The sequence below is a fragment of the Myripristis murdjan genome, chromosome 17, assembly GCF_902150065.1.
Source record: "Myripristis murdjan chromosome 17, fMyrMur1.1, whole genome shotgun sequence".
In the NCBI taxonomy this organism is placed as follows: domain Eukaryota; kingdom Metazoa; phylum Chordata; class Actinopteri; order Holocentriformes; family Holocentridae; genus Myripristis; species Myripristis murdjan.
Genome location: NC_043996.1, coordinates 1,032,665 through 1,048,777, shown reverse-complemented (window position 1 = coordinate 1,048,777; position 16,113 = coordinate 1,032,665). Strand labels below are relative to the sequence as shown.

General features: G+C 37.5%; 1 protein-coding gene across 2 annotated transcripts in view; it reads left to right on the top strand.

The window, feature by feature from the left end:
• The window catches only part of ptbp2b (polypyrimidine tract binding protein 2b), a 46,508-nt gene extending 38,712 nt beyond the window's left edge, over nt 1-7,796 (top strand). For both annotated transcript variants that reach the window (XM_030073831.1, XM_030073832.1), the window contains 4 exons: nt 760-876; nt 1,198-1,297; nt 1,432-1,509; nt 3,066-7,796. In XM_030073831.1, the coding sequence (XP_029929691.1) occupies nt 760-876; nt 1,198-1,297; nt 1,432-1,509; nt 3,066-3,195 (425 nt within the window). In that variant the 3' untranslated portion in view covers nt 3,196-7,796. The remainder of the gene's footprint in view (nt 1-759; nt 877-1,197; nt 1,298-1,431; nt 1,510-3,065) is intronic.
• Nucleotides 7,797-16,113: the final 8,317 nt, after the last annotated feature.

The following is a 16,113-nucleotide window of genomic DNA, read 5'->3' as shown; positions in this document are numbered from 1 at the left end:
ATTAAAATCAAAAGTGAAAAATTACTAGAAGACAATCTGTAATTTAATGATATTATATATTTAAATGTCAGATCAGTGATCGATGTCAGACTTCTTGTGGAAGCATTTCACAAGCATTTTAGAACCAGGAGTCACCCAGTGTGCACAAAAATTTGGGTCTCTACTAGTAGGATTGGCTACCAAACTTAGATACTTGTATGGCACACACCAAATTGCTTTGATATTATTAAGTATCAAAAAATGCTATGTTGTTGAAATTTGGCACACATGTTACCCAATAACAATTTTTGTTAAGATTTGAAATTTCAAGTAAGTCAGTGAGCCAGTAAGAATGCAGCATGCTTGTACCAAGATCTAATAACATTGATTGGCTGTCAAACGTTACGTGTCGTAGAGACGTGCAAGAAAAACATTGTTTTTAAAATTGATTTTATGACAAGGCTGCATAAAATCAGTATCAAAAGTATTGTTCAGGAATCAGTATTGACGTCAAGGTACCAGCATCAGCATTGAAAATGTTTGTATGATACCTAGCCCTATCCACCAGACACTTAAGATTTTAATTTGCAACCCTGGTTTTGGGTGGCAAATGGTTGTTTGGATAACTATGGGATTGCACATGAGTACATAAAAGTACATAATGCGCCCTTGGATGTAAATTCACCCAAGATGCATTGAGGATGGATTGCGATTCAGTCACCTAGCCACATCAGTCGTGGGACACAAGATGATAACTTTTTCGCTTCGTCTTATTTCCAGCTATGAGTCATTTGAACGGTCAGAAGGTGTTTGGAAAAGTGATGAGAGTGACGCTGTCTAAACACCAGACTGTTGCTCTGCCTAGAGAAGGACTGGATGACCAGCTTCTCACTAAAGGTGAGACAAGGTCCAAGAAAATGACCTTACACTGCCCATTTATAGTTGCACATTTTGTATTCACTCTACTTAAGTAGCTGCTTGTCCAGCTTTGTTTCTTTCAGTGTGTGATTTATAAGGGTTAGTATTGAATTCAGCTTTCTGTAACCTGCAGATTAATGAGGTTCTTGCCAAATTAGGTACTTGAATGTAAGGCAGTGTTTTAAATAAGACCAGCGTCTGGGAGAATTTTAATGTACTTGTATTAACAGGTTTAAGGTTGTTGCATTCTAGAATTTGTGTGTTATTGATATTTTCAGTATTGTCATTGTTTATTATTAGATTTCTCTGGCTCACCACTCCACCGCTTTAAGAAACCTGGATCCAAGAACTTCCAGAATATCTTTCCTCCCTCAGCAACACTTCACCTCTCTAATATACCGTAAGATGCACACCCCTCATATAATACAAATAACGTTCTTTTTTTTCTTCCCAGTGTTTGATTAATGTAGAGATTTCTGACTTTATGTTGTTTAGTTTCAAGGCAGTAATAACGGTTTGTGTTTGAATGTCCAGGGAGGGAGTGACAGAGGAGGATCTACGTCTTCTCTTTTCCAACAACGGCGGAACCGTCAAAGCCTTCAAGTTCTTCCAGTAAGAAACATTTGGCTGTGACGCTGTCTGTATGTGGCTGTTAATGTGTTCTACAGTGCATTCACATTTTCTTTCTACAGTGCATTCACATTTTCTTTTTAATAAATTTACAAACATTTCTACAATTCTCTTTTCACTTTGTCATTATGTGGTACTGAGAGTAGATTAATGAGAGTAAAGATGAATTTAAAAGATTGTAGCATCAGCCTGCAACATAACAAAAGTGAAGGGGGTCTGAATACTCTCTGAATGCACTGTATGACTCGAGGATGTTAGGGTCTCTGCAGGTCCTGAAAAAGTCTTGAAGACCTTAAATTATCTGGGAACAAAACAGAATTAGTCATTTCGTTGTCACTGGCATTGACAAGGTCTTAAAAAATCTGAAATTGAACTGTAAGAATCTTGCAGGCACCATGGATTTTGGATTATTTTGAGCAGAAATATATTTACTAATCTGCATGGATGAAAGAACCTTTTCCTTTGATTTCTCTCAAATCCACGTCAGGCAAAGTGAGGGGCTAAGACTTTCCAGATTTAAGTATAAAAGCAAAGATTTTTAAAAAAAAAATAAGAAATAACATTTCAATTATTAAGGCCAACAAGGGCCTTGATGCTATCAAGTCTTTTTGTTGTAATATCTAATGCATGTTTGAGAAAAGATAAACATGATGGATAACTCCCTAAGTAGGGTAGTAAGTAATGATTATTTACACATGCTCTGAACAGCAGCCAAAAGAAAAGTACTAACTTTAGGATGAGATGAACATAGAAAAGTAAGGATTTTAGCATCTTATACTTCTTTTTGACCCAAACATGGAACCATTGTGACGTGGGTGACTCCAGAATTGAACAGCACAGCCTGAATTTCAGGAGATGTCCAAATTGAAAGCAAAAGTTTTGTTTCTTCCGCAGACCATTGCACTCTGAACACTCTCTGATTTCTCTGTTGTCTTCATCCTTCCCTGTAGAGGAATACAAACCCACCCTTGTTGTCATCACATGTCCCACTTCAGGTTCTACTGTTTTTGGTTGAAATTCTCAGAACGGTCCAAAATTAGGTTCACGACCCAGAATAGAACCAGTTTCTTGTTGGTCTTCTTAGTGATCTTAGACAAGCTAAGCTTTACTTGAAAAAATGAAAAATTAACCGATAATAAAAATTACTGTATTTTCTGTTAATTTTCTGTTGATTGATTAATTGAGCGAATTCTCAGATGTGTCAGTTATTGTAAGAAATGTCCCATGAGTAGTCACATGCTTCATTGGTAACACGCAACTTATGATTAAATCTACAAATGCAAGTGCTTACAGTTGTAGTGAATACATTTTTTTCCCTTTCCTCCTATAAATTAGAACTGATATTACTTTTGGACACTTGAGGAATCAAGTGAATGTCTAATAAAATACATGAAATAGCAGTGCAGGAAAGTAAATAAGTCGGAGACAAAAGCCTGGAAGGAAATCAAAAAGCAGTATCATGTATCTCTGTATAATGTTTATTGCCCATGGAGTCCAGAGTGTATCCAGCTGACTTTTTCCTCTCTACCTTCCATCAGGGACCATAAAATGGCGTTGATCCAGATGTCATCAGTAGAGGAGGCGATCCAGGGGCTGATTGATCTTCACAACTACGACATGGGGGGGAATCATCATCTTAAAGTTTCCTTTTCCAAGTCTACCATATAACCCTCACACCTGACTCCTAACCCTTTAAACCTGACATGAGAGAAAGTTCCTGCCTTGGCCTGCTTTTCTAAATTGTCTATTTTCTTCCATTAACCTCTAATGCTCTGTCCCTTAACCCTTAGGCGATATCTTAGCTTCTGACACTAATATTCTGTACTACAGAAACATGCTTCAGTACCTACACATCTAAATTGAAGGTACAGAATCGGGTTTGGTTTTGCAATTACAAGAAGACTTAATTCCCCAGACTCCTCCGTAGACCCTCAGGCCAGTAAAGACATTGTGTTAACTGTAAAGCTTCAAGGCTACATATGACCTCCCTTATGGCTCTCTTATAGTGGGAATTAGCAAGAAAACAAAAAGTTCCTCTTTTTTATGTTGTTGTTGGGGGGTGGTGGTGGTTGCATGTTGCCATTTGCTCATCACTGTGGTGTTTCTGTACTGCTCTTCCCAGAGATCACCTGTCAATCGAACAGTCCAGCCCATTCCTTATGCATGAGCAACTTGTCAGTAGTTCCACATAATCCTGGGATTTTCAGATCCTTGAAGCAAGATCGAAATGTAGCCTACTTTGTAAGCACAGCAACAGCTCCTTAAAGGGATAGTTTGCCCATTTTTAAAAATGTGAGATTTTCCCCCCTAGTGGTGCTATCTTCCTCTCATTGTTACTGAGTGCTGAATACAGGCTGAATGCTCAAATACTAACTATTAGCCTCCTGCCATTGAGCTGGATCCAATTTGACTATGGGAACATAAATATATAAGAATACAATATACCAAATTACACTAATTCATAGACATCTCTACCTTTAATGATCATCAGTTGTAATCTTTTACTACACCTCCATTAAACACATTGTTGAAACTAAATGTGAAAACTTATAAACCATCAGTCATTAAAATAAACCATGTAGCTTGTCTTTCGCAGCTACTTCAGTGAAGAAAACAAACAACAGCAACAGTTTACTTCCATCCCTGTGGTGGCTGTTGTTTCTCTGGTGTGGAGTGATACAGGAAGGGCAGAAGTAACCTGATTTTTCCAGTTTCTAACAACATCAAAAATACAGTCATAAATTTGAACTTGAATTGAATTTGAAGTTATTTGAACCCAAGTTTGAACAAATTGATTGTATGTACATTGCAGTTTCAGAAAGCAATACTTGTAAAGTGCTGTTAAACCTTTGAGGGGATCACAGCTGGCAATTTGAAGGATGTTAGTCCCAGGGAAAGCCAGATGTCAGGAGGCTAACAGGTAGCATTTGGTCCTACTTAACAGCTGGGGGAGAGTGAAATAATATCACACTTTTCAAATTGGGTGAACTGATAAGCACCAAACTGCAAAAACACAGGCTTGTTAAGAGTTCTCTGGATTATGACCAGCACACTTCATTTATGTAGCCTAGAATCAAACTGATAGAAACCAGTTTAATAATTTTTACCTGAATGGGAGTTTTTCACATGGACACACATTGGAAAAAGTTTCATTGTCATGAGCACACACTTTTTTTTAGTTATACTTAAGGCAGTTTTCTAAACAATAATTCATATAAGTTAGAATTTAATATAGTTTAGTGCAAAATTGACCTATGTCTGAATTGCAAACCTTGCAAATAGAGTAAAATATCCTTTGGATTTTAGGTTAACTTTGATGCTACATGGACTACAGATGAAACTGTAAATAGTCATACACATTTTTGTTATCAGCAAGTTTCTGCTGTGATTATCTCTTTTTTACACAGTTTGGCAGTGAAAAAAACGCTGTCTCTTTAAGTCACAGTGCCAGCCGCTCATGACGCTGCTGCTGGTTTTGACTCGACTCATGTTCTCTTTCTCTACTGAAAAACGGGAGCAGGCTGTAATTCAAGATATCTCAGTACATCCAAGTTTCATCAATCAAAACCACCACCTGCATTTGAGGAACATTTGAGGAGTCAGACATGAGGATCATCCTGATCATTTGAATCAGCTAACATTAGATTAGCCTGGTTTCATTTAGCCACATACAAGGCACGGGCTCCAGTATTATGGCCTTTTTTCTCCAGACTTTGAGTGTCTGTAGGTGGCGCTCTTTGTTTATTTAGCCATGGTGGATAGCACAGATCATGCTAACTACCCAGTTCTGCTGTTTCTTCCAAACAAAGTGGAAACATAACATTCATCACTTGTGTGCAGAAGAGGACTTTTCCCAGGAAAGAGCTACCAGACAGAGTGTTTAGAACTGTGGCACATTATTATTTTAAATCCAAGGAAGTTCAAATAACTTTGAAGCTTTCAAAAAACATCACGTTGATTTAAGACAGTTGCAGTCTCTGCTACTCTTGAGTAGTTCCTGTGATTTTGGTGTTACTTCAACAAAACACAATTCTCTCCAAATCCAAGGAAAATGATCACCGTGGAAACATGTCATCTGGGAAGCACATTCCAAAGCACCACCATCCCGTCAAAGGTGTAACCGGTCTGTCCTTTCCATCCTGTTGACTGACTTTAATCTCCACCATTTTGGACACAATTGCAATGGAGGCCCCACTACCTTGCTCACTAAACAGACATCACAGTTTGTGTGTGTGTGTGCTTTCCTCAGGTCAGAATGTGCCTTGCTCATATTTGCCCACACAAACGTAGAAGGATCAAGGCACATTCTGCCTCTGGTGTTACCGTTTATGTTCATGTTGTATTCTGGTGTTAGTCACTATGTAGAGCAGTGGTTGTCAGACTTTTCCTGGAAGCCCACATTTTTACCATGATTCAGACTTAATATTGGCTGGATGTTGCACAGGCCAGGTAATGGAGATCCTGTTTAGAGATAACTACATTACCAGTCTGTGTTTCCTCCCAGGGGATTTTAGCAGTATACCATCGCCAGAGGCTTTCTTAAATTTCTAACTTAAGTGCTTTACATCAGGTTTTGGTGTTAGCCCCTAAGAATCAACAAACACGAAACCGTCCAAACCCGCGGCGCACCTGCACATGTCCAACTAAATTCCATTTTTTCCTATCTTATCAGCTCTGCTTGCTGTACTTTTCTGGATTTTGTTTTCCACTGCAGATAGTACCCCCTCATTGCAAAGCCCCATTGGTCGCTTGATGGATAGATTACAAACTATGATACAAGTTTGACAAATGTTTGTGGCATTTCCTGGTTCTACAGTGTCCCGTTCACAGGCTGTAGCCTGGAGGATAGCAGCACCACACCTGTGCTATGCATGCTGCACGTGTCCCAGTAAACATCTCCACAGGTTGTCTGTGAGTGAATGACCACATTTGGCCATGCATAACCCACAGTGGCAGTACTGCACATGCCATTGGATAAACAAGAGCATCTCTCTAGAACTGCCATTAAGCAGTCATACAGGAAGAAATCTCTTGTCAAATAGGCAGAGATAAAAACATTAGAGCACAGTGCAGCACAGACACAATTCCATCTTTTTTGTAATTTGAACATCTGGGCCCTGGATAGCAGTGTTTTTCCACTTTGACTTCCTCTCAAGTAGCAGAAACTGTGCTCTTGCACTTCCGGTGTTGTCGTTGTTGGATCATGATGACCAGAAACAAACTGGTTCTGTTCCAGTTTGCAAATGAAATTTTGGAAGTCGAAGTCAGTCATCAACAGTTGGCAAAGGCTAAGTTTGTTAGAACCCAGGACCAAATTATTAACAAGTTTAAAAATTCAAAGGAGCACAGAGACACCAGTAACAGCCCAGTGAATAGTGGCGCTGGATAGGTTGATATAGGCGAGTATTGGGAATTGCAAGTAGAGGCAGGTTGAGGGGAAGTGAATACACCAAAAAATGAAAACCCAACACTTCAACCACAAAAGAGCTTCACTGGACATCATAAGATCAGAAATAAATGTCAGTGTAAGAGTATGAAGAGTCATTTATGTTTTAAGAATATATCGAGGCAATGGTAATCTTCCTAAGATACAGCGGCTTCCAAAGCCAACCTTTGAAAACCACTGCTCTCAAAGATGTGCAGTCATACACACACTCATAGAAAGCATGTAAATGACATCATTTTGAACATGTGATTATGGTCTTGGTGTCTGATTGGCTTAGTGAGGAGAACTGTTGGGACCAAAGTACATGTGCCTTTAGTCTCATTTTACTGTTGAATCGTACTGTCTTTCACCACAGGTGGTTTTACAGCTAACATGTTTATCTCACATAAATGCAGAATTTTAACCCCATAGAAACAGATTATTTTGCTATTTCTGAAATATTTTTGACTTTGTTAATTTCTTCACTCCAGTCCACTGTTTCACTAATAAAATATGATTATTTGTCAAGCAAAGAAATGGAAAACTGGGTTGCTGTTTCAAACAAGAGGTCATGTGCAGACAGCTTATTTTTAAAGGGTTGGTTCTTACTGCAGCTACATAGATTGTTTTTTCTTTTGGATCGTGGGCATATTTTGTACCTGGTTTGTTTCTTTTGTGACAAGAGTTCAGTTTGGCACAAATTAAAATGTCTTTTTTTACTGGTAAGTCCTTGTTTGTTTGTTTGTGTGTACGTGTGTGTGTGTGTGTGTGTGTGTGTGTGTGTGTATATTTTAGACCTCTGCATTCATCTGTATCTTTAAATAAACTTCTGTCACTCTGTTCACTCCTGTCTCTCTTCTCTGTTCTTTCTTTCCATTTCCCTCTTTTAGCTTTTCTCCTCTCCATTCTTGATGTTCTGCTTTTCACTGATGAGGTGTGAAAGCAAAAAAAGATCTGATCATCTGGCTGTGTGAACTAGGAAAAATCAATATTTCTTCCTTTTTAAATAATAATAATAATAATAGCTCTACCCGGGCTGACTGATAAGTTTATGGCCGAAGTTAGAGGGAGATGATTTTTCTTTGGGTTTGTGTGCAGTGTAACTTATTGAATGATTACACACAAAAGAATAAATGTATTACATGGAGTTGCTTTTCTGTTACCAATAATTACGCTTTGAAAGTCTGTGGCTCCTGAGAGAAAAAAAGGAAAAGCTATCATGCAATCGTCCACTACCTTGGTCTCAAGGAGGTCCAGGGCTTGGCCACACTGGGGAAGGATCCCCCTGTGTACCATCACTGTGGGCTGCTGAGTTCAAATATAGCAGGGAGAGACTGGAAGATAACCTTTGTCCTGTAACGCTAGCTACCGTCATCACAGAGGAGACCATTGGCAAGATTCATGACATCATGGCAGATCAAGTAACCAAGCGTGACATTGCCACCAAGCTGGGTATCTCCCAGACAGACATGTGCCGGGACATGCAGGCAGTTATCCACCCCAAATGTCTCAGGTGTCTCTCATTGGGTACTGAAGCTTCTATGACCTGATCAGAAACTGAATTGACACAACATGTCAAGGGACAATTTTACCATTTTTGAGGGTCATCCTGAGAGTCTTCTCCTGTGGTTTGTCACTGTTGATGACACCTGGGCCCATCACTTCTACTTCCATATGCTCCAACACCACTGGACTGTTTGAGTTTATGTAGGAGGGGGCTGAAAAATAAACGGAATCTAAACTTAATCGACATTTATGCTGGGCTCAACTATGTAACTATGCTCATTCAACATAATAATTCTAAACATAATACATAATTCCTAAAAGGTTAAGACCATATTTTTGTTCAAAAAGCTGAAAGTCAGCACTTCAATCACATCTTGATTACTACATTTTAAATCCACTGTGGTGTTGTACAAGGGCAAAATTATGAATATTTTGTCCCTGTCCAAGTACTTACGGACCTAACTGTTATTATGTAATAACAAGTCAACGTTCCTATATTTTGATGTTTGAAATACTTTTGCATATTTTGACCAAATTATACTTAATATACTTAATGTATTAGTTTTGTCTAGTTGGACAACATTACTGTCACACTTAGTGTGACAGTAATGTACATGTATGAATAAAAACATGACTCTAGATTTCTTCTCAGCTAAATATCACTTATGTGGTTATTTTTTAATTTAATTTTGTTATTATTAATTATTTATTTCCATGTTATGAAACTGTCATTTGAAAGGATTTAGGGAGGGTTTGCAGATACAATATGCAAGGAAAAATGAATGACATGTCATTTTCCACTTCGTTTAGTTTCACATATCCTTGATTTGTGCTACAGGAAGATATTTTGGGGGAGGAATAGCTCATGTAAAGTTCATACTGTGTATGATTCATTTTTATACAGGACACATACAAGAATGACCACTTTGGGTGGTCATTCTTGATTTCAATAAATATAGACCCACTTGCCCCTTCATATTGGTTGTGATTTTTGAATACAGTAAATAAGTAAAGAGCTGTGAAAATGTTTGGTTTTAAATAAATGAAGAACCATGTGCACATAAAAATAAAGGTTGTTTTAAAAATCCAGCCCTCACTGTTAGCAATGCATGAATGATACTTTCTGACTGAGCAAACTAACGCAGGGCTGCAAACTGTCTCTACTGTTCTGATGTTCCTTGCAGTGATCAGTCTCAGGGCTAACAGGAAAACAGCAGAGTGGACATCCCTGTCCTGTTATCTACGAAAAGATAAGAAAGATTGGTGATCAGACACCAGTAGCAGCTGAATGGCTCATGCAAGATTAAACTGATGATGAGTTTAGTTCCTTTCTTTGCAAAATCATGTTTAGTGTGAACAGCTATTTAAAGAACTTAATTAGTCTGCTTTTCAGTAGAATTTTACTGTCCCTGACCCTGACAAGAATAGAAGTCTTTGAGAAACACTGAATAATTAGAGTTTTTGACATGAGAATGGTCAGATGTGATATTCTTGAATGTCCAGTGCAAAATATTGGCAACTTAAGTCTACAAGTATTGATATGATGTGTCAAAATCCCATGTCACTTCAATCCTGTAAGAAAGGGAAAGACAGAGAGAGGGAGACAGAGAGAGAGAGAGAGAGCGCATTATCCCCTGATGGCCTGGCATCATTTAGCTGGCCCAGAATCTGTCAGTGCCAACGGGGCAGGGAACAGTAGAGTCAACCAGTAAAACCAGACCGGAACTCAGTAGAACTACAGCATCTCCTGCTCTCCAGTTGAACTGACCTTCTGACCTCGTTGATCTCCAGCCATGAAGACATTATGATGATCAGACCACAGGTCAGTCTCTGCCCCTCTCTACATTTACATTGGTGAGTGACTTATAATGAGTACAACAGCGGAAAAACCCTCAGCTCCTAGATCACATTTCAAGCAGCCAGGATTTTTTGGATTCCTTTCCTTGTTTTTTAAGGTCTGTTATCATTACTATTAATGTAACAGCACATCCTAAATCCAGCAAAACCTGAGCAGCTACAATGCATTGTGCATGCAGTGATCAAAAGTCCAGCCATGTTACTATGCAGTCCTACTACATAAGTGTTGTATGCTTCAGTTCATTAGTATGATTTAGGGATTGACCAATTATCAGTCCCGGGGCTAATAGTGACAATTTCACAATCATAATTTTTAATTTCATTTAAATGCTGGCAAATATGTAAAACCACTCAGACTCCGCCTCTCCATCTGAGAGACAGTTCAACAAAAGCAAGGGTGGGCAGGGTGACATTTCCAGTAGTATGGTTACAATTTTCATTGCCTTTTTCACTGGATTTGTATTTAATTTGCTTTTAAAGAAGGACAAAAATACTAAGCTGTATTATGTTGACTTTGCTTATCTGCCTAAGGACAGAAGGGCTAAAATTTTTGCTAAAGTTTTACTGGATTAAAATGCTTGTGAAAGACATCTGATGTAATTTTAATCTTTAGAAATATAGTTGCCTTGTAATTTTAAATTTACTGCATGAATATCAGCCCTAACATGAGTTATTGGTATCCTTGATTACTAATAACCAGTTTTGTATTGGTAATGAAAAAATCAATATGGTCCATCCCAATATGATATCTGTCAGGGGCCAACAGACATTCATCCTCCAAATATTCAAGCATTCAGCGTTTCCCACAGACTTTTATTCTTGTCAGGATGGGAAAGTCTCTGAAACATCATTTCAGCCCCTCACGGGACACACTGAGACTGATGATGATCAAAACATCTCATTAACAGTAATTTGAGTTTGAGTCCCCACGGTAGCTCACCCGATAAGAGCACGTAAGACTTGTCAAGGCTGAGTCCTGATCGCAGCGTCCTGGGTTCAAATCCGACTTCAGGCAGTTTGCTGCATGTCATCCTCTCTCTCTCCCCTGCCTTTCCTACCTCTCTCTGTTGTGACTGCTAAGTCAAGCAGAAATGCCGAAAAATAAATAAATAAAATCAATCTGAGATAAGGACTTCCCATAGACAACCAGTGTAGTGTTGATTAATTTACATTTTTTTAAATGTAATTATTTGGGGTAATTTTATGAGGTTGAAAATGACAGATTGTACAGCCTGCTCACATCAGTATCATGTCACTCTGTCCTGCACCACCACAGCATCTCTGATTTGGTTATTTTCATCAGCTTTTGACACCTGACAGTCTCCAGCATGTTGAAAACGTCTTCTGGGAGTTTGACACCATGCCAAGCCTTTTGATAACACACTGTGCATCAAGGAGAACTTAATGAGATTTTGTAGATACACATTTTCTGCAGAACATTCACAGCACATTACATGTTTTCCAGCCAATTTAAAGTCTGTTGTTCCATTGCCAGGAGGGATTTATTCATATTTGATGAATAATTAAATATGACTATGAAAAATGCCCCCCTGATGATCATATTCACTAGCATTATACTCTGTACCTATATAGCATCAAGGCTATTGCTGTATATATAAAATACAATGATCTGCCCCAGTTTAATTCTCTCCCTAAATAGAAAAAAACAGCACTGTTGGCAACAATGTTACTAGTGAGTTTGAATGACTGGCCTATTTACTACAGATTCCAAACATTTTACATTGGTGAGTAAAATTCCACAACATATAATCAAAATCCCTTGATTTTCACATTTTTGGTTGAAGCACCGACCATACACTGTTCTGTCTCTGAGAAAGACCATTTCACTCCACCCAATTTCAAGTCATCAAAACACAACAGTGCTGCTGCTTTTAGGAAAACTAATGTGGACGACTTTATTACAGTGATGGAATACTGGTGTGAAGAAAGGTTGAAGTCTCTGAAAGATCATTTTCATATTGCAGTGGAATGAATGGAAACCAATGGCTGGATAAAAGGGAGGATGAATGTTATTGCAGTTCAAAAATATGACTGCTTGCTTTGGGAAAAGATAGCAGAAATATTTTATAATGTATTTTGATACATTTGATAAGGTTGTATTTGTATTTTAGATTATGACATATCTTTGTTTCTAGTGCAGTGGTCTCCTCATGAACCCTCATGACCCTATATGTTTTCCTGCTTGCTATTATCAGATACCATTGTTACTGCACATGCATGGAACTCCGAGGGTAAAGCAAAAGAGTTTGGTTTTGCTTTTTGTGTTAGCCTAAGTTCATTTGGCATGTCCAAATCTGCTGAGTCAGTTGTCTGAGTCTGAGTCTTTGGCATTTTTCACACACAGCAAATTTTCCAATGATAATGTTGAATGAATCAATTTGAAAACTTTGTGTTAACCCTCTGAAACCCAGGAGCCTGGGACTGTGCTTTTATGTTGTCAGGTTTGTTTTAATTGTTTAATTTTTTTTTAGTTTTTCAATGTTTTTTTTTTTTTTTTTTTATAATTGCCTTGTATTTTCATATCAATTTTAAAAATATGATTATGATAACTGTAAATTTAGTTTTCTTGCACTTACTTTATGGTTTTAACTATTTCAAATTGTATTATTATTATTATTATTATTATTAATAATAATAATAACAACAACAACGAGAACAATAATAATAATAATTATTATTATTATTATTAGTAGTAGTAGTAGTAGTAGTAGTAGTATTAATAATAATAATAATAATAATAATAACAACGAGAACAATAATAATAATAATAATTATTATTATTATTATTATTATTATTATTATTATTATTATTTTTGCTTTTCGGGTAATTGTTTCGCTTTTTTCTTGTAGTTTTGTAGTAATCTTTTATTAATATTCAGGGGAATTACCTGTTTTTTCAGGTGATTTTCTTTTGATTTTTTGAGGAGGGGGTTGTCATTTTCTGGTAATTCTATTGGAATTTGTGCAAACTTACAATGGGGGGGGGGGGTCTTTTTTCTGTAATATTGTAGCAATTTTATGGTCATTTTCTTGGAATTTTTCTTTTTTGGGGCAATTTTTTGATCATTTTCTTGTCATGTTTTTGAAAGAAATCCAGTGAATTTAGAGAAATCGGTGAATATGGTCAGGTTTCTAAGCCTGTTATAAGCTTATTACAATATTAGCGATTGCACAATTCACCTCTCTTGTCCAAATCACTGGAAGAAGCGACTGTTTTGTAAACACACGTGAGTGTATCTGGGGAAGACCTCCAGTGCTGGCCATCTCCACATGTAATTTTCATCGTTGTTATCCATTTTATGCTGAATCTTATTGTCATCCATTTTATACAGTTACCCTATTACCATACCGCCCCCTCCCTTTCCAGCATTAGCAAACGTGTGGGAGAGTGTTTAAAGATGTACTGTATGAAACCACGGCGTGACAGCATGTTGCAGGCTGCAGCCTGCGGCCATCCTGTGGCATGGCCCAGTGTGGAGCCTGAGGCTGTGTGCCCTACATTTTCGCCGGCACTACTTTCCAGTATGCAGGGCTCTGTTATGGATGAAGATGTCCACACATTCATGCGCACCACCCGTGTGGAAAATAGGTTTTTAGCACACTTATGACGTCACTCCAATCGATCTGTTTTGGTTGTCCCCCAAAGATTGTCTATTGAGCAGATGACATACAGCCAGTGGTTAAAGACCTGTGCCCACTGGCTAACTTGGAGAAAAGGCATTAAGTAGAACATTATAAGGTGGCTATTTCAACCAAAAATTCATATTTGAAAATGTAGGGATTTGGGTTATATGTTGTGAAACTGTTGTTTGTAGCAATGTGAATTGTAATTATAGAAAATGGTACAAACAAAATCAAAATCAAAATCACTGGTATGGTCCCTGTGGCTAACAAAGTCGTGGCCATTCGTAAACCACAGAACTGATACTTGGTTGTGTAAAGCAAATGTCTCCCTGGAAACTAGAATTTTCTGGCAGAGAGACTTGACCCGTGAAATGCTCAAATCATCAAAACATAACAGCGCTGCTGCTTTTAGGAAAACTATTGTGGACATCTTTATTATCATAGTGGAATGAAGGGAAACCAATGGCTGGATAAAAGGTCAGAGAAATCATATCAGCGTTCTAAAATACATGTGAAATCACTGATATCGTCCTTTAACTCTCAAGTAGAGCTTGGGAATTGATGTCATTTTGTGGTCAAGAATTGAGCAGTGGTTTTGTTTAGACCCACTGCCTTCAGTCATGGCCACTGATATCAGCAAATATCTTGTGTTTGGCGTGAGTGTATATTCCTGTGAACAGTTTCACAATGTCAAGTCCCATACAGTATATAAATAGATGTTGAACAGGTTCTGCCAGTTTTTGTTTTCGTTTTTGTTTTTTTACAGCTATTGCTTTATAACTTTATAACCCTTTTTGTGATTAGCACCACACATAGATTCATGCTAGTCACAAGGAGTTCTGATTTAGTCATAGCTCTCCAATTGATGATCATCTTATTTAGCTGTATACTACAAGTTTATTCACTACAAAATATTTAGCCTGGGCATGTGCTGTAAATCATAGTTAATTAGGCTACTCAACTCTACACCTGTGAATAGTGGTGCAAAATGAAGTAGTAACCCATTGTACAAATTTTTAGAATCTTATTTAGCACTGGTTCACACTGTTACTTTCCACAGTCAATTTTGTTAAAAGAGGGCAGGCTACAAACAAACAAACAGGTAGATAAAAGCAGCCAATTCTACTCTCAGACCAGTTAATATGCAATTTGCATTCCTGCACCCCAGCATGCTAAATAAACAGTGAGTTCCAAGCCATGTGGAGAAAGAAGTATGTTCTGGTAAAAGAGCACTGTGGTAACAGTTCAATTCAGTGCAATTCAGTTTTATTTGAATAGCATCAAAAGTTATCTCAAGGCACTTTACAGAAACCCAGTTGGAGCCATTTGTCAATATTAATATATATATTAATACAGGTCACATTTTTACTGATTCAAGCACTGCCTGGTTACTCGCTGCTTAGTTGACAAAAACACTCTTAAACATGATTAGAATTTTTGTTTATAATGCTGGGTGCATAACAAGAATATCCAGCAATGATACAGTATTTCATATAGTGTCAGAAAATGTGTTTAGTCATTGCCAATACAGCTCACAATATGAGAAATAGTATATGGTGAATGAGTGAACAACTGAGCCATTTTGGATGCAGTCAGGGATGCTAATGCCACCTATGGGCCTACATAGTTTTCCCTTTTTTTTTTTTTTTTTTTTTTTGCTGTTAACTTGTATATCACAATGATAACATTTAGCTACAAATGGGCAACAAAAAGAGACAAATTAGACAGAGTTATAGCGTAGTCTATAACATCACTTCAGACAGCAAAATTAAATGAATTACAAATGGAGACAGTTCATATTCCTTTTTGTTTTTACATGCTTAGATTGTATCTTATTAATGCTTCAGCTCCATCTTGAAGATACTTGTGCGGTTTAGAAGCAGAACAGTTTGTCTTATGAATATATCTGCCAGTTATGAGAGGATTAACTATGACAATTATTTTTAGATCATTACTTCTCCTCAAAATTATAATGCTTCTTTTTCTTCCAATAATAAATTTTAAACATGTTTCAGTATTAATTAACCAGTAAAAATTAACATATGGCCTGGCATTGTCCAAAAAAGATGAGGCAGTGCTTATCCGTCTGAAAAACTAACTACAGTGTCATTAACTTTATCTCTAGATGGTGACAAAACTTTAAATTTGGCAAC